Source organism: Phycodurus eques, chromosome 15 (genome assembly GCF_024500275.1).
Source record: "Phycodurus eques isolate BA_2022a chromosome 15, UOR_Pequ_1.1, whole genome shotgun sequence".
Taxonomy (NCBI): Eukaryota; Metazoa; Chordata; class Actinopteri; order Syngnathiformes; family Syngnathidae; genus Phycodurus; species Phycodurus eques.
Window position 1 is genome coordinate 15,464,808 of NC_084539.1, and position 20,188 is coordinate 15,484,995.

Here is a 20,188-nt window from a genome sequence, read left to right on the forward strand (position 1 = left end):
CATAATTCTCAAGCATCATTTTAAGTCTGTTCTACTCTACATTTCTTATTTAGGTATTTTAAGTTTACAGTAAGCCACACTGAAAATTTTAAACAGTAGATAATTTAGTGAATGTTTACTTCGAGCGATGGAACATGCATTAAATCTTGGCTACGATGGAGTGAAGTCTAGGTTTTAAAAGCAGCGTCATTGTGTCAACAATGTGCGTCCACCTCAGGTTTTTGTCATGACGACAGTGAGCCAAAATGCAGTGCTTGCCATAGTGGTGTTTATGTGTGTTGAAACTTCGATAAGAGGAGGAAGAGGAACATGTTGTTCGTGGCTGGAGAAAAGGTGTAACTTGGCTTGCCAGTGTTACAAACAGAGCTGGAAGTAAGTCACTAATAACATGAGTTTACAAACATTAGTAAAATGGAGTGCACCTCTATTTCTGTCCCACAGTTTCTGCCTGTTTCTCTTTCTTCTCCTTTGTGTTTGGCACTGATAAAAGTGACTGCTTATGTGGACATGCTAATTTTCAAGCCATTTCATGGTGCCTTTAAAATTGTAGCTTTGCCGGGAAGATTTATCTCTATTTCTGATACTGCCTGTTGTTTGTTGCAACCTATCTTTGGTCACAAAATGGTTACAATCTTTTATTTTCGCACCTGTCTCATTGTGGGAGTCAACGGTAGGTGTAACGGGTGCACAGAAGTGTGGAAAAAGTCAGAAAATATTGCTGCAAAGGGAGGTATAGTAGTAGTACCATCATTTTTGACACACAGTACAACAGCCATTTTTCAGGAGAGATTTCTCTCAAAATTATTTGCACAAATATATCCGCAATTTACACGTTTTTCAGATTGACAAATATATCTGCCAATTTACACGTGTTTTTTTAATGTTGTGTGTGCATTAAAAACACGTCATATAACAACTATAAAGTATAACTAAGAAATGATGATGGTGATGCTTCTGGATGCAGGGAAATGCTCTACAAACATTATGTTTTACTATGTAGAGTTCAAATGCATTCACAGTAGGCAAAACAAAAGCAGGAGAGTAAGTAATAGGTACAATTAAATCTCCAATCTCTGAATGTGTATAATGCACGTTGGTCCTGTGACAGGGCTTAATGAATCATCTCAAAGCCCTCATTAAGGATATTAATTACAACACGTAAGTTAAATTGTCTGCCTTGAAATTGGCCTATTACAAGCCACACTTTTATGTAAATGAACACACAATCCTTATTTCGCACTACAGATGGTTAACAATTCAGGCAAATGGGGCCTCATATCTGCTTCAGACATATTTTCCATTTTTAAAATAAACCTCGGTTCAACGGGTCACTGATGAGCTGCGACCTTTGCCTCACTGTAAGCCAGAAAACTCATAAATAAATGCAAAGTGTGAAAGCTGCGTATGTGCGCAGAATCTAATTTCAGTGCCATCTAACCACAAAGATAGTCAAATACGAATATAACAAAAGAAACAAATCTGGGAGCCATCCTCCGCCAACCAAAATACACTAAATTCATGTCTGGCATTAGAGTTTCTGCTACAACAAAATTACCCTCATGGTTTTGACACAATGCCGCACCTCGCCATGTATCAAAGTTTCTCATTAACCACAGAGCCTGATGAAGGGAATTGATGATGTAAGCCAGTGTTAACATTGAAGTGTGGGAGCCAAAACTGTTACAGAGCCTGGATCAATTCCCAGGGAGACAAAGTGAGGAAATGAACAGATGAGAGGATTTGAAATGAACATGTCTATGTAGATTCTCTGTCATCAAGGTCATGGATGTTCAGTTCAGATCTGGCGAAGCCTTTCAGATTAAAGGTGAAACGTCTTCAACAAACACTAAGAAGTCTAGTTGCCTCTATTCAACTTTTGCAGATTTTAAATTAAGACTTTCTTTTTTTAAATCATGCTACGATAGAACGGCAAAAATCAACAAAATCGCTTATTGAAAGTGAGCGCTGAACAAGATGGAAAAAAATTTGAGAACAGCTTGTCGAATGAAGAGAACAACAAAAAGACAGTAAAGATATTAAAAATGGATATTGTAACATATCGTATTTTCCAGACTATAAATCGCTCCGGGGTAAAAGTCGCACCAGCCAAAAAATGCATAATAAAGAAGGAAAAAACATAAGTCGCATTTATGGGGGAAATTTATTTGATAAAATCCAACACCAGGAACAGACATTTATTCTTGAAAGGCAATTTAAAATAAAAATAGAATAGAGAACAACATGCTGAATAGTTGTACGGTATGCTAACGTAACACATTCATCTAACGTTACATGACGCATAAACAACGAACTGAGACCGTGCCTGGTATGTTAACGTAAAATAACAGTTATTCAGATAACTATATCATAAAGAACATGCTAACAAGTTTACCGAACCATCAGTGTCACTCCAAATCACTAAATTCAATGAAATCTTCATCCTCGGTCTCACTTCTAAACAACTCCGCCAACTCCGGCCGCTTCCTCTCCGACGTCGCTTTCGCCAGACTCATTGTCAGTTGCAGGTCAAGATACACAGGCCTAGAGCGCCCTCTTACGGTTTTCAGTGTGAAAATAACGTGAAATTATATAATATTGTGTTAATAATTTCGCCACAGCTCATGCATATACTTTTATTTCCTATTTTGATTTCTTCTGTAGCCTGATTAGACAGCAGAAACTATTTCTGCCTGAATTATTTGTGAAACATTAAATCCATTCATCATGCTCAAGCCCTTCTTTCAAAATTTGTAGATAATGGTTACAATTGAATAATTTATAATTTTATTCCTGTACTGTGGTAAGGTTTTAGCCTTGGCACAATCTATAACAGGCTCTGGCCCGTGAGCCCCAATAAACAGGTACTTCAAATAATAACCAGACAATTTGTTACACAGTGTTCAGGGGCAAACTACAACTAGACTCCACAAAAATCAGCTGCAAAAAATAGCCAGTTTTTGTTTAAGTGATCCAGATGACCATACACAAAGTAGAAAAAGTCAGATTATCTGATGTTTTGTAAGAAGTCATGGTCTCCTAGCAGTCGAACAGGGCTGGACACAATCTGTATTTTTTTTACAGCTATGTGTCGTGGTAGCGAAATAGACAAAACCACACGGTTTTGGATATCTTCAAATCGGAATAAGGTTTCTTCCAAACATGGATACAAATGTGACAAATATTTGATGCATCTGCCAAGGCGAGTGTGGCACAAATGCACAGATCAAATATACCGACAACGCGAGCTTGATCTAATCAAAATACACCGATCGGTGACGTATAGACCCCTGCATCTGCCCAAACAACACAAACATATATTTTGAAAATTCCTTCTGTATCTCTAAACTACAGCAAAATATAGACTTAAATATGGTCTAAATATGCAACATTTGAAGTGTGTCGATCATTAAAACCAGCAAAATAATTGCCGACCGCGGCCAGAGGAGTGATGTTGAGGTTACTCTCATTCAAATCAATGAAGGATAAGAATTAGCCCAGGCCAACTATTCAGTATGAAACATTTAATATTTGTATGATATGTACTTTTGTTTACTTCCGTGTTTTCAGTGCCTGGTGTCGATGCCAGTGTAGTTAAGCCAGTGCAATTTTGACATTGGTTGTTTCATGTGTTGTCATGCAGTATACTGGATATGTGTCACTTGAAACGTACATAGTCAAAACAAACAGATATAGAAATTAAATCAGAATAAGCCATTTGGACTTGCCGTTACATCCGCCCTAGGGGTCCCTCTACCTCAGACAGCAAATAACGTAGAAGGAACTAGCAATTAGTCTAAAAATTCGGTGTAGCAATCGGACCACTAAATCCTCTCCAAGGACTTTATTTTTGTATCAGGGTGTAGAAACCTGCCTTTGGCATTGTTTTCTCTAGGAGAAGAAATTATCCACAGCACTGGACAATGAGTGCTGGTTGTTGCAGTCAAATAGTCATGAAGGGCGGAAGCAACCCCAGAATAACACGAATAAACATGGTGTGTAAAAGTAACACACAGTAGAGTGTGTGCCGTTTAACAGACTGAGAGGAAAGTGGCACTGACCTGTGAGCACGGCCTTGGCGGAGGGTTCAGCCAGGTCCAAGGCAGACTTTCCGTCGGTGTTGCGGATGTTGGGGTCGGCTCCATGCTGCAGTAAGACTGTGCAACAACAGGGAAGACACAGACAGTAGCTCAGCTCCTGAACTGAAATGCAAACCCCCTGACACACACTTCGACCCAAGCCCCCCCCTGAACCATATCCTGCTCCAAACACTGCTCTCCCTGGACCTCCTCGTTGCTCCTGAACTATCTCTCCTGCTTCGGATCTCTCTCCTCCTACAGCTGTTCCTACACTGTTGCTAACGCTGCTCCCTCGCCTGCCCCCGACTGCTCCCGTCCTGCGAGCCATGCTGCTGATGTAAACAGACATGTCACCACAGGAGCAGCGAGGGCAAGGGTACGGCACAACGCAACACAAACAACGGCCCAAACAAAGAGGATCCCCGACCGCCTCCAGAACACATCGCACTCATGTAGACTTCGAGGAGAAAGCAAACCAATACAAAAACAAGTCCGGCTGAGGAAAGCTCACAGCTACAACTAATCAAGGTGGCAGCGGTGATGAAGGAGGCAGCCGGGCAGGCAGGCTGCGCGAGTGGAGAGACTCTCGCTCTCGCTGACTGTGTGAGAGATGCAGCACAGAGCAAGATGAAAGAGGGTGGGGGCTACGAGTCAGAGAGGATGGGAGAGGAAGGGTGAGAAGACTGGAGAGAGAGCAAAACAAGCCAAAGAGTTTTATGGTGTGTAGGATGTGTAAAATCATCCTACAGTGTGTAGGATGATTTTAAGATTGTTAAATAAGAATGAAACTATCAATGGAATAATTTTTGATTGAATTGAACAAATGTAATTAAAGGCAGGTAAAATTGCATCATGCTATGAGGAACTTTACATGTAATGTTGGAGCTGTGATGAAACCAATGTGTATAATTAAACGTCTCATGGTCCTGTTCTTGGAGCCTAGTGTCCCTGTCTTACGTCCTGTTTCTGTCAGGTCTGCCTAGCAACAAGTGGCCTCACAACCATCATCCAACCAGGGAAAAAGTAAGTAAGAACGTAAATGTATCCATCAAGCTCCTTTCACATAACAAGTGTCACAAAATGTTAAAACATGATACAGTGGAACCTCAATTTAACGGACTATTGGTGGTGGGGTGTCCATTAAATCAGATGTTCAATCAATTGAAGCATTTTTTTTCGTGGCCTAAAACAACCAGTACAGTAAATATTAAAAATGCTTTAAAATGTTCGAAAGGTATTAAAGTTTATCCAAACTTAGCTCGCTGGTGCAATGGAGGGGTGATTTTAAGTTCCATCTGGACACTATTTTATGTCCATTAAATCTGAAGTCCGTTAAATTGGGGTCAGTTAAATCAAGGTTCCACTGTCAAAATGCCCCCAAAAGCAGCACAATTTGGAGTTCAATCAACCTTTTCCGGAAAGATAAGCTTGAAGTCAGAAAAGAAAATTATCATGCAAGATGTGCAACGTTAGACAGTTAAGACTTCAACACAGTGTTTTATCTTTTTAAATACAAAAAATAAACCGTTACAATCTGAAAAAGAATCTGGAAAAATTCTGATCACCTCTGCTGCTGTGCCTGCTTGACAGTTCAAATTTGTTAAGAATAGTAGATGAGTTGTGACTGACAGTTGGCAGGCTATATTAAACCAAATAGCACAATACTTTACTACTCAAGAAAACAAGCAGATATCAGTGAAGACAACCAATGTATTATTAACGAATTGACATGGAACTTCATTGACTCATATTCAAGTCACAGTCGCATTTATGAATACATAACATTTCATGTATAAAAAAAATAAAAATAAAAATATATATATATATAATTATTTTAGGATGATGCAGGCTATGCTGTAAACCATAGCAGATGTTATGTTATGCATCATATTCATGTTCAAATCAACTAAGCTTCAAATCAATGATTATTCACAGCAAAACATTCAGAATAAACAAATACGGTGCGAGAAGTAAGTGGTAATGAAAGCTGTCAACATCCTTCTCATTGTTTGTCTGTGTTTCTGCAGCGCTGTTTACTCTGAGTCAGTTTAGTGCGTCATTAAATGTGGCAGGGTTTTAAATTGTATGTTCAGCACGTTGCTATAATTAACGCCATGCTAAATTTTCTTCTGCAGTGTGTTGCGAAATGTTTTACGGCTGCTTCCTTTGTGCACACAAAGTAAAAGGGTGATTGGTGAATTCAAATGCAACAATAAGACTATTGAAAGAAACCTATAATAACTAGGAACCAAAGATGGTGTCACTATTGAAGGGGTCTTATTATGGAAACCTTTTATTGCTTGGAAACCTTTTATTGCTTGCCTGGAAATAGTTGGGTCTGTGGAGTACCTGCCCACTTATCATGTGAAAAATTAAACAACCAAGTCCATACTTGGTCATCTCTACAGTATTTCTGAAAATGTGCCACCCTCCCACCTATGAAATGACAACCTAGCAACTTCCAAGCAACGGCAAGAAAACGGCCGCCAGACTTAGTGCTGCAACTATCAAATATTTAAATATTTGAGTATCCTTCTAAATATTTTATCGAATAATCGAGTATTCGGATTAATTATATTTTTGCTTGGTTAAGGGCCAATTACACTGCGGAACAATTTGAAAAGAAAAAATATGTTGAGTTCGATTCTTATGCTGATTAAAACTAACATATTCATGCTGATTCCAAAATTGCAGTCAGTTTTTTTTCTAGCACGTCAAGTTTTTTTCTCCACAGCTTGCCCTCCAGATAAGTAAAATTCCATTGATTAGCTGGAGTAAAAGTTGCCAGCTTATTACGATTGGACTCATCTTTCAGCTACGTGGCATCTTGTTTGTGCAGTCACAATTGAGACAGTACAGGAAGAGGTGTGTGCAGCTCCCAATAGGCCATTACTATCAATATCTGCAAACAGAAAGCTGGCATAGTAGAAATTAAGAAGATTTGGTGCTGGCTTTTCTCTTCACCGTTTAACCATGGGCATATCGTTGTCAGTTCTATTTCGTTTTATGGCGTTTTTTTTAGTTTTCAAAGCTTGTAACTATTCAATCATAGTGTTTTATTTCATAAGTATATATTTCCTTTGTTCCACTTTGTTCTCACTTTATTCAAAAACTTGATGTGATAGAGAAAAACTGCGATCGGTTTTGGATTCTTCACCCAAAAATTTGTTAAAAACAGCTGTCAGTAGTGATGGGACGAACAACACTGGTGTGTCAGCACTGTGGCGAGCGCACAAGAGTGAAACCCCGTATTGGTGCGTGTATCGCTTTAAGAAAAAAATCATGTGACCGATACTGGAAGTCTGTCATTTGGATGTGCCGCGACAAATTGTGTTTATAAGGAAACAAACTGTATCAACATGTTGCGGATTTGTTGGATGGAGCTTTGCTGTTGCTGTTGAATTTTGGGTTTTTGCTTGCCCTCACCTTGTTCCACTGACTTCATGGATCGTTCCAAGAAGTTTTCCTTTCCCCAGTCTGGAATAATTGTGATCTTTTGACGCCAAATAAAGCAAATCTTTTTCTCCTTTGGGCATTGTTTACTGTTAGTTTTTTTAAATTAATTACGTTTGTACTCTTTTCTGGTAAGAGGTTTGAATTGTTTTCAGATAAATTAAAGTTGAATTGATTATTAAAATTTTTTTTAGTTGCAGCCCTAAATAAAAGCATAATCAAAACTCTAAACACTCACTTTATATTGTTAATATAATATTTTTACTTCCAATAGTACATTTCAGAAAATTACTTTTGATAATGAGAATTCATTTCCCAACTAATATTCTTCAAGGTGATTTTCTCATCTCTTTCTAATAAGATACTTGTATTTTTACTCAAGTATCCGTTTCAGGCACTTTATACAAGACTGGTCGCTTGTTTAGATTCGGGGCGCTAGCTAAGTGCAGCCAACTCTACCTCCGCCCCTTGTCGGCATGTTAACAAAATCCACACTTTGGCCGTGGCCTACTCTCAATTATTTGACAAAATAGATATCAGCATTAGCTTGCAGCCGTACTACAAGTGCAAACCTGGATTGACGTAATTTTGCAAGTGTTTGTTTGCATTGGCCATGCACACTTGAGGCAGGAGTTGCTATCCTAAAAGTGAAACGTAAGCAGGTGTACATTAATTCTGCCTCCCAATACACTGCAGGAAGTGGGACAAAAAAACATCCTCCTCTCAAACATATACCTTACTTCAAAACAGAGACCTGCTTTCTACAGTTGAGTAAACAAATACTATTGCCCATTATGTAGGGAAATATGGTATATTTATAAATTTTAATCAGAATCCATGAAACCAAATGTTCATAATGCAATTTTTGCTTTGTGGCTATCACAAGAGGGGAAATTGGTGATGCAATTTGCACGCATCATTCAAATCAACTTACAAGGCAGAAAACAAGGTTTTGTCATTTGCTTCATAGATGAGCTAACAAATCTTAAAGAGCTGAGCTCAGTCTTTTGCCAAAGCGCTGAAGTCGATATTGTAACTGCTTTGGCCTCAGTTGCTTCCCAGTGTTGTGACTGCTGAGGCGCTCCCAAAGCGTACACCCTTGGACAAGTGTACACGCCAACCTATCGAGCTCAGCTGTAGCAGAGAAGCATTGAGGCTTGTGTGGGTGCGTGCATGGCTCTGCCCGGGCACTGACGCACACCTTCCATCACCCACTCACCTCTCAACAAAATATAATTTTGGCATAGCAAAGATCACACTCAAACACACATTGATACCCACCGAAGAACGACCAGTACATCCACAGTGATACATAAATAATAAAGTCCATCCATGCATCCATTTTCTATAGTGATTTTCCTAATTTTATTTGAGGGTGAGCTGGAGTCTTTTACAGCATACACCTTAGACTGGTTGCCAGCCAATTGCAGGGCCCTGATAAATAACCATTCAAACTCTCATTCACACGTACCGACGGTTTAGCGTTAAGATGCATGTTTTGGGAAGAGGCAGAACCCAGAGAGAACTCACGCAAGCTTGCAGAGAACATGCAAATTCCACAAAGGAGCCTGAGGCAAAATTCAAACCCAGGACCTCAACTGTGAATGTGTTAATACGAGAAATAAAGTAGCTGAAATCTATCTGCCTGGAAAGGGGTTACAAAACCATTTCTAAAGCTTTTGGGCTCCAACGAAAAGCGGTGACAGCCATTATCCACAAATGGAAAAAACATCGCGCAGTGGCGAACCTTCTCAGGAGTGGCCGGCCTACAAAGATTACCCCAAAAGAACAGCGATAACTCATCCAGGAGGCCACAAAGGAACTCAGGACAACTTCTAAAGAACTGCAGGTCTCCCTTGCCTGAGTTAAGCTCAGTGTTCACGAATCAACAATAAGGAAGAGAATAGCCAAAAACCGCATCCATGGCAGAGTTCCAAAGCGAAAACCACTGCTGACCAAAAGCATGTCTGCCTCACAGTCAAGAGGCTCAAGGTTCGAATCGCAGCTGACTTTCCTCTGTGGAGTTTGCAATGCTCTCCCAGTGCTAGTGTTTTTCCCCCTAGGTACTCCAGTCTCCTCTCACATTCCAAAAATCATGCAAGTTAGGTTGATTGAAGTCTGACTTGCCCATAGGTGCGAGTATAAATGGTTGTTTGTCTCTACGTGCCTTGTTATTGGCTGGCGAAGAGTCCTAGGTGTACACTGCCTCTCGCCCACAGTCAGCTAGAATGGGCTTCAGGTCATCCATGACCCCAATGAGGACAAGCGCTATAGAAAATGGCTTGATGGCTTATAGAAGAGGTTTGGCTTCTTACAGCATTTAGTAAATCTGATAGATAGAACTATATTTTGTTAGCAGCAATATCACATCCCGCCCTCAGTGTCATCAACAAATTAAAAAAAAAAAAATCTTTGTCAATCATACTTTAGGTTTTCCAATATCTTTTTCTGACAAATGTGACCTTGCTTTTGATGAGCTACTGGGCTAAGAAGGAGATTAATGCCACACTCAAGTTGTCTGAACCCGACAGAAGAGGACAGACAGTCCATCAGAAGAATCAAAGTTGATTTGGCCATCAGTGCGCTGCCAAATCTCTAACCTGGCACCATGACATCCTGGCAGCAACTCTGCTAAAAAAAAAAAAAAGAAAGGCCACAGATGATCACATGGCATTGGTTTGACATGCCTCCCTCGAACTGTATGTGTACAGTGTGCAAAGAAAAAAATAAGATTTGCGAAATATCTTTTTAACATAAAATGCTGTCAGGGAATTTAGTACATAATGCATAGTGGTCTGATGGTTAGCATGTCTCTATGTCCCGGATTCTAATCATCTCTGTTCTTCCTGTGTGGAGTTTCCTATGCTAGTGTGTATTTTCTCAAGTTACTCCAGCCTCCTCCCACATTGCCCAAAAATCCATGGTAGGTTAATTGAAGATTAAATGTCACGTAAGTGTGAGTGTGACTGATTGTTTGTCAATGTGCTCTGTGATTGACTGGCGACTAGTCCAGGGTGTAGCATGCCTCTCGCCCACAGTAAACTAAAATAGGCTCCGACTCACCTGTGTCCCGAAGGAGGACATGCGTTACAGAAAATGAATGGTTATACAGTGGAACCCTGATAAAACAGACTCCAATAGAACAGATATTGGATAAAAGGGACCGTCGAGACTGAACAATGTGTCCAAAAATAGTTTACATTTGTCACTTTCAATGTCACTGACAAAGTCTCTTGGTTCCAGAATTGGACACTGTTGTTTACTGGCGTGGTAGCGCAATCTAGGCAGAGAATGGGACTAATGTATTTCCGGGTCAACGATATACAATATGACGAGCTCCAATTCCATGCCTACGTGGTGGCCATGTTGAATGGCATTAAAATGGCGGCCATGTCATAATGGTTCTATGCATTTTCAATTGTACATAGAGCACTGGCAGAGAGAGAGCGGCATGGCTCTGAGGAATACAAAACACGAGTCTTTGGAGTCTGGAACATGCTATTTTTTGGTACAGTAACAGTTTTTTTCATCTAGCTATTCGTCTTTGGCAACGGATTTGGATCTAGCAAGCACACTAATTCCTAGCGGCTCACGAAAACGACTTGTCCATGATGAGTACTGTACGTCAAACAATGTCACCATGAACAAGCACACCGGTGTGGTAAGTTCAGATAAAACGTAAAACTTTCAAACATTTTCAAGTCTTTTTTATATTTATTTACAATACCATGGCACTGTACTAGAATTAAAATTAAATTAAAATTACAAAACAATAATTTTGTATTGTAGAGCAACAAGGGCGCATATGGCGTCAAATATCAAGTCCTTCAATGTAACAGACAATCGGCTATATGGGACACGCCACCCTCCCTTTTTGCTTTTTCTTTTGATTTTTTTTTTTGTAAGACGGGCAGCCTTTGTGCAGGAATGAAGTCATCATATCACCCAAAACTTCAGTTTGGCATTACAGGATTAACTTTTTTAATTTGGATTTTTGCAACATTTACTCTACAAGAAGCCTCAACAAAGTGTGTTAAGAGAGGAAAAACATGAGATGAGAACTAAGCACTGTCAATTCAAAGCTGTAAGACTGAATCGTCAGTCTTTTCTTTATACATTAGACAGACAATAACTTATATTAACGTGTTATAAGAATGTTAAAAGGAAATAAAGCACATACGTTTACCTCATCAACAGTGGTTCATTTTAATCATTGACTGTACAGTTAGTAAAGGTTTTATGATGGCACCAGGTGGACGCTGGAATGGATAATTTCATATAGCAAAATATTGTTTGAAACTCATTGAAGACCGTTTAGGATCCACCGTATAAACAGTTATTGTTAGTACAATTACGTATTAACATGGGTGATACAGTTCTACCAATAAAAACACACCAATGTTCATATATTGGAGAATGGTAATGTAAAACAAGTGAACAGGTGTTGATTGAAATGGATGAATGGTGATTGGATTTCTCTTTCCCCAGTGCCATGGCAATGACTTGTCGCAAAATCCAAACAAGAGTCCAAAACTCATTGACTCATACTTCTATCAGGGACTACTGACTCCAGGCATCTTTCATTATGTAGTTGGGGATCTTCTGCATTCAACTCTGCGGCTCTACTCAGACAGTCAGGGCCAGACAGTCTGCAGAATGCTATTGCCCTAAATGACTGCTTGGCACTGGGAGCAAAGTGACACAAACTATCATTTGCGATTACAAAACGTATCGAGCTGTTTATATTGGAATCGTAAAGACAATCTCTCTGAGCAACATCGTATCCTTGCAGTTTCAAAGTGTAATGTTGCCACGTTCTGTAATAAACAGTGGTGCAATAATTGCAAATTATACGTTGCTTGCATCTATTTTTACCGAAAAATAATAGCTCGCAGCATGTGTCTCTCATTGCAGAAAATTACTGCGTGATTATGTGAACCGCCACTTCTGAGCCCAAACAGAATATAAAATGTGTTCAAGTTAGCCACAGTAATGCATTATATTTTCCAATGCAAGATATCGCCCACCAATGGAAATAACAGGACTTCGCTTGTGCTATGTTCTATATACTGGCTCAAATAAAAACTTGATCTTCAAATTAAACTATGCAATACGTGACTTTGAGTGTTCTTACCTATACAGACATCTATCTTGCCCTTGATTGCCGCCTCATGTAAAGGTGTATAGTTCCAGTTGTCTCTGGCATTCGGCTCGGCGCCCTGACACAGCAGCAACGACACCACCTGAAAGAAACAGAATATATCAAAATATAAACAGGAAATGCAGACAAAGCCCCCCAAAAATGTGTTTCTATGCACTCTATCGGAAACGTGTGGTATTACAAGACAACACTGTGGCTACATTGATATCTAATGCAATCCATTTGTTTAAATCATTAATCAATTAAAGTAAAAATAATAAACAAATAAAATAAATGTATTCCAGCTAAACATAAATGTTAAATATTGTTGCAGGTCAAATAACAATATAGCATTGTTAACTGTCATGTAGGCAGCTCAGTAAGCTAGTGGTCAGCATATCCGCCTCACAGTTCTGAGGTTGGGGTTGGAACCCGGACTCTGGCCTTCCTGTGTGGAGTTTATATGCTCTCCAAGTGCTTGCATAGGTATTCGGAGGTTACTCTGGTTTCCTCCTGCATTTCATGAACGTGTATGTTCGGTTAATTGAAGACTCTACGTTGACCACAGGCATGACTGGTTGTTTGTCTATATGTGCCCTTTGATTGAATGGCAACCAGTCTCGGGTGTATCTCTCCTCTTCCCTGAAGTCGGCTGGGATAGGCTCCAGCTCACACATTCATAGTGACTTGTAAATATGTATAGTGTTAATGTTGCTTATGTATATTACCTGGAATGCAAAAACTGTGTAGAACCACCAAAACATTTTGATTCTCTTGATGTGGCTAGCATTTGACAAAATTACATCCTAATTATTACAGACTGCATAGTTACCATGAGTCAGTGTAATTAAGTAATTTCAGTATTATATGCTGCCCAAAATAAAACACTAAGCAAATATGTCTATGTATATTCAAGGATTGACTAAAACAAGATTAACTATTTAATTTGTCATCCTGATGCATTACGATGCATTTTTATATGCCAATGTTGAGGACTTAAAAGACTTCAGCGAAGGAAACATGAGTGATCCCTCGAAACCAAACCAAAAATGAGAAAACCAAGGCCGAAAACTGAAACACTGAAAAAAACTATTGTGCCAGTTATTGGTAAAAATTGCATTTACAGCTGTGACTATGTATTAACCTTGGGCTAATTTCTATAACATCAAGCTCCAGCCTTAGATTTAATCATTTTCACATTTCCCCAGAACAAATGAGGTTGTCACTGTTGTTTGAACTTTTTAATTTTATTTTGAATAATTGTGTATATGTGTGTTATGTATTTACATGTTCTTCTCGCCCTTTAATGTCAAATATTTTGAAAAAAATAGATTATTTCAACTGTATTACTCAATCATGGAATCATTTTAATATATTATAGCAACTATAAAAAATAGATTATTTCAAATGTATTACTCAATCATGGAATAATTTTATTTTCATATACAATTTAAAGTGCAACTACCACCGCCATTATAAGTTTAGAAATATACAGCAACTGACCCAGTTACTCAAGAGTAAATTCAACACAGGTGACACACAGTGTGGAAGCGCTGCGCTGCTCTGCCTGCCTGTTAAATTAGTGTCTTTCTTTGGCTTGTGTAGATTCTTAAGTCCCCTACAATGTGTTCTGTTGCAGTGCCTTTAGAAAGCATCTTGTCCCACTCAGTACTCGTAGCATTGTTTTGTTTACGTCCTGTTTGCTTTCAGCTGTGGCTGGGTACATTGCTTTTTATACTCTGATTTCAAAGTACGTAGTTCACTATGTTTTGTTTACATCCCGTTTGCTTTCAGCTGTGGCTGGGTACATTGCTTTTTATGCTCTGATTTCAAAGTACGTAGTTCACCTTGTTCCTCTTGTTTTATTTAATTGTTTATATTAATTTCTATGTACTCTCCTTTACTTGTATTAGAAACATTTAGACTTGAAATTAAGAGTTAATCGTAAAAATTCATTTTAATTTAATTATTTAAATTGAAGGTGAATTTTCACCCGATTTTTGGGTACCCCCTTGAGGCCATGGTCCCCTTATCTTGTGCTAATCTCACCTAATGGGCGAGCTGGCCCTGTTTAATATGAAAATGTTTTCAAATGAATTAACATAATGGAAATGTTGTCAGAGGCCCCACCCTGCAACCAACTGTTGTGTCAACCTTTAACCCACCGTGGTAACTTCAAATACAGCGGGTCCTCTGTTTACTATGGCGACAATATAAATCGAATTTGTACGCAAATTGGAATGTGCCATAGTCTATCACTAACCTAGTCTTAATTACAAATAAATAATGACGCATTCCAGCAGGGCGATAAAAAGTGATTCACCTATTCCTTACAACAGGGTGGTATTTAAAGGCCCAAGATACTGTCTGAAATTAAACTTCCATCGTACTTTTTCTTCCCAGAATCACAGAAACTGATGCATCTACTTTGAACACAGATTATGTGACCATTCTCACCTCCGAGTGGCCAAAGGAGCATGCATTGTGTAGTGGTATCAGGCCGCCATCATCCCTGGCGTGGACATTGGCGCCGGTCTGAAGTAGGTGGTCAACCACGTCTTTACGCCCAAAACCTGAAAAGACATGTGACAGAGGAGCAAAAGGAATTAGAAAATTACACAATGAATACTTTTTTTTCCTGCAGCAAATTAAAAGGCAAATGAAAAATCTGAGGCGGCACGGTTGATGACTGGTTAGCACATCTGCCTCACAGTTCTGAGGACAGGGGTTAAAATCCCGGCCCCGCCTGTGTGGAGTTTGCATGTTCTCCCCGTGCCTGCGCGGGTTTTCTCCGGTTTCCTCACACACCCCAAAAACATGCGTCCTAGGTTGATTGAAGACTCTAAATTGCCCGCCGGTGTGAATGTGATTGGTTGTTTGTTTATATCTGCCCTGCGATTGGCTGGTGACCAGTTCAGGGTGTACCCCTCCTCTCGCTGAAAGGAAGCTGGGATAGGCTCCAGCACGCCCGCGACCCTAGTGAGGATGAGCAGTCAAGATAATGAATGAATTGGATGGAGAATTTTTCTTTATTTGAACCTCCATCCATCCATTTTCTATAGCGCTTGTATAGGGGGGTGAGCAGACAGCCAATCACAGGGCCGATACAGATAACCATTCACACTCACAATCACAACTATGGACAATTTAGAGTCTTCAATTAACCTACATGCATTTTTTTGGAATGTGGGAGGAAGTCGGCGTACACAAAGTAAACCCAAGCAAGTATGGTGAGAACATGCAAACTCCACACAGGAAGGCGCGCTTCAAGATTCAAAATGAGATTCAAACCTCTGGAGGCAGACATGCTAAACACCTACCCACCACCGTGCAGCCCTTTTCTTTCTTTTTGTTTTGTTTTTGTTAGATTTTTGTGTGGTTTTTTTTGCGGCACGTGCAGTTTCAGGTGGTGCACAATAGCACTTCATCCTACTGGGATCTCTTACAAATGTGTTAACCTACTCATGTTGCTAAATAAAGTAACCAAAATATTGATAAATACTTGGGTTGGTGATAGGTGACCTATGCTGATACCAGTAACTGTGAGATAATGTACATCTGTAGTTGTACTTAAAAAATGTCCCGATACTAACAGACCGATATTGTTACCAGCCTGAGATGGACCAATGTCAGCCGTGCAAAGATACTTATAAGGTTTATTTAAAAAAAAAAAAAAAAAAAAACGGGCGACAACACTTCGTTAGCCGACTAAAATTATGCTCTGCAAAATGGTGCGATTAAATTTGCCCGGCTGGCGGTGGAGGTGACCACCCCGCAAGTTCCAGTGGCAGGCAATCCGGCAAGCACCAAGTTTCTCAAGCCCCATGGTCGATGGCGCTGGCTCATCCCGAGCCAAACCTCTTTGTCCATTTAAGGACGGCATCGAGGAAGGCTTGTATTATTTGCCCCAAACACTCCTACATCGCCCCTCTGTGAATATCCTCGCTCGTCGATGGAATTTGTGGTGAGAGGAGCTAGCATGTAAACAGAGGAGCAAGGACCTCGGACATTCCAGACATAGAAATGAGACGCACCCTATGTTCTTCTTTGTCACTTATTTCTTCTTCGTCTCTTATCTACTCTGTGTACTCCTTTTACATAGTGTCCCCCAGTGTTCAGACTGAGACACCACATAACTGAAAAGCCTAGTGTTACAGGCTACATTTAAGTGAAACGTGTGTTACAGAAACATGCAGTTGGTTGTTAAAATCTCAGTAATGACAAGTTGTTCCTTGTCAAAAAAAGTGTTATATTTGAGTCAATCTGATGCCTTGTTCAAGAAATGTTACGGGATAATATTTAATTAAAGTAAAAACATTCCATCAAATTTGCAAAGCGTAACGGCTATAACAAGTATTGTTAGTCAGAATCGGCAAGTACTCAAATGTAATTTAGTACTTGTAGTCAGTCTGAAAAATTAAATAAAAACGTGGTATCGCTGGTGTTTCCCTAGTTAGTGTTGTGTGCATTGTGCAAAAATGAACAGAAATATCTAGTTAAATGCAAAATTAAGATCCCTTTGACACTCCTAGTAACGAAGTACTATATTTATTGGAAAATAAAACAAATGAAGTGTAATATTAAAGAATTAAAATCATCCCATTATATCGTACTTTAGACATTATGGGTTTTTAAAAGTGTTCCTTCAAAGTTAAAGCGAGTAACCACTAAAAACTATTGACTGCTGACAAGGTGTTTACATCAGGTGTTTATTTTCCTCACCATTTATGCGGGGGGGGGAGTATAAAAATAGTACACTTTGTAGTTTTGTTAGTAAACGTCATCCTAGTTACCTGCAGCAAAGTGTAAAGGTGAAGATTTTCTTCCAGCCATATCTTTAGCGTTCACATTCGCCGTGTCCACCATCTTTTTCACCCTCAAAACATCTCCATTACGACAGGCTTCGAACAACTCCCTGAAAGCTCCGTTCGGACCGCCGAGGCCACAGCCGCCGCTGCCCGTGTTATCATCACCCGTGTCGGGCGTCGATGCTGCGCTCGTCCCGCTGCCCTCCGTAGTGGTCGGGGAGCTAGCGCTGCTGCTAGCCCTGCTGCTAAGGGCCAAAGCTGGGGAGCTGCTGGTGGTTGGAGGAGAGGCCGGGGAAACCTCACCGTCCGCGGCGGCTTCGCGAGGGAGAAGCGCGGCATCGTCGGACGGGGACGGAGGCGAGCCTGACGGGGTGACGGGAAGTGAAGAGCCTCGGGGTGGGGAAGAGAGAAGCTGAGGGGAGCGACGAGGCGTCGCCATTTTCACAACACAACAGTCCCCAGTAGCAACAAATACCACCGTTAACTTCCTGTCAAGTCAACACAAACTTCCGGTTGGTCTTTTTTTAATTACATGAACAACACACAACTATACAGTTAACTTGGATCTACTGTTTTCTTTGTAACATTGGGAGATATTTTTACATGTATTTATAGGGGACCAAAAGTGACTTAGTAACAATTGCTCCTTAAATAATGTATTAGGTGCATACATGATGTCAAGACAAATTTCAATACAAAGCAATACTGTCCTCCAGTGGTCATCACGGTAATTGTTACAGAATGAACTAAAAAAAAAAAATATATATATATATATATATAGAGAGAGAGAGAGAGAGAGAGAGAGAGAGAGAGAGAGAGAGAGAGAGAGAGAGAGAGAGAGAGAGAGAGAGAGAGAGAAAATACATTCTGAGAAATTATGTTCAGTGGCATGTACAGCAGCCTATTGCCTTTAGAAAGAAAAAAAGTGCCCTGTTCAGCTGCTTTGTCATGCACTATGGTGGATTGTATGTCTTTTCATGCTGGAACAGTTGGGCTGCGTAACAAGAAAGTTTAAAGACCCAATTAAGTGAAATTAATAGATATGTTTCCTAAACACATGAAAGATGTTTGAAGAGCCATTCATCCATTTTCTGAGCTGCTTATCCTCAAAAGGCTCACGGGAGTGTTGGAGTCTATCCCAGCAATCATCGGGCAGGAGGCGGGGTACAAACAAACAACCATTCCCACTCACACTTAAGGGCAATTTAGAGTTTTCAATTAACCTACTATGCATGTTTTTGGGATGTGGGAGGAAACCGGAGTCCCCGAAGAAAAGCCACACAGGCACGGGGAGAACTTGCACACTGTGATGGAGACGCTCTAACCACCGTGCCGCCATGTTTGAAGATAGAATGTGAACAATAAAGAGGCTAATTCAGGACTGGCATATTAAGAGATCAGCAAAGAGCAACATCCACAGGTATTTTTTAAGACAACAATGACTGTACAAATTCAACTGGATATGGATAAAATAAATAAAATAAACAGATGTGTGCTGCTTGTCAGACTTCGACTTGTAACGTCACATGAACATGCACAGGTATGTCATTTAGTCTTATGCACAGCAGACTGATTCGCATGCAACAGCTTACATTGTAAAACCATTTAATTTAAAAAAATCAGTTATTTGTGATAAAAGCTCCAACATATACATCTTTGTAAGAACATGTACGTATATAATAATACAAATAAAATACACCCCTAATGTTGTGTTTGTCTGATTAAAAAGCATTACAGGTATGTAAATTTATACTTGAAAAAAAATAACTTTTTGTACAAATAAAAAAGTCATAGAATTTGTTCAATTAAATTGATTTATTTAAAATTGTTTTACATTTGATTTGTTTTGTTTTTATCTGGGGGAAAAAAAATCACAATTTGTCGATTAAAAAGCCTTTATCACTTTCTTGTTTTACAATTATTAAAAAAGAATTAGGGCGGCACGATGGTTAGCACATCTGCCTCACAGTTCCGAGGACCCGGGTTCAAATCCGGCCTCACCTGTGTGGAGTTTGCATGTTCTCTCCTGTTTCCTCCCACATCCCAAAAACATGCATGGTAGGTTAATTGAAGAATCTAAATTGCCCGTAGGTGTGAATGCGATTGCAAATGGTTGTTTGTGTACACTGCGACTGGACGGCGACCAGTTCAGGCTGGCGACCAGTTCAGGCCTCTCGCCCAAAGATAGCTAGGATAGGGTCCAGCACGCCCGCGACCCTTGAGAGGATAAGCGGTACAGAAAATGGATGGATGGATAAAAAAAAATAATGAATGTAGAGATGTGTACTTTTCATAGCACTATAATATGCTGTATTGTCTATACAAAATTGTGTAATATAATATAAGTAAGTAATAGTCGTAGTTCAGTCAGTACAAAAACAAGTGAAAAAAAAATGGCTGGCTGGCTGGCTGGAAAGTGACACAAAGAGACACTCAGTCTGCAATGCAGTAAGTTATTTTTAAGTGTTGTGCATAATGAAAATACCAGAAACGCTCTGAGGGGGAACGTCCCTAAGGTGGAACAATTTAGAATTTGACATCAGCTTTGAGGAAAAATGTGACAAAAATTTTGCATTTCAATTGCCCGGCATGTATGATGACACATGAGATACCAGCATAATGATTACCTATGTTTTGCTTTTTCTTTGGCTTGTAATAGCCCCCAAACCACCAATACTTATTCCAAAAGATGGGCCAATGGACCTCAGAAT

General features: G+C 39.8%; 1 protein-coding gene across 1 annotated transcript in view; it reads right to left on the minus strand.

Moving 5' to 3' along the window:
- Positions 1 to 18,095, minus strand: part of tnksa (tankyrase, TRF1-interacting ankyrin-related ADP-ribose polymerase a) — a 74,317-nt gene extending 56,222 nt beyond the window's left edge. Inside the window, exons 1-4 of the mRNA XM_061697685.1 lie at positions 17,463 to 18,095; positions 15,127 to 15,242; positions 12,664 to 12,772; positions 4,059 to 4,154 (exon numbers count right to left, since the gene is read on the minus strand). Of these exons, the coding sequence (XP_061553669.1) occupies positions 4,059 to 4,154; positions 12,664 to 12,772; positions 15,127 to 15,242; positions 17,463 to 17,916 (775 nt within the window). The 5' untranslated portion in view covers positions 17,917 to 18,095. The remainder of the gene's footprint in view (positions 1 to 4,058; positions 4,155 to 12,663; positions 12,773 to 15,126; positions 15,243 to 17,462) is intronic.
- Positions 18,096 to 20,188: the final 2,093 nt, after the last annotated feature.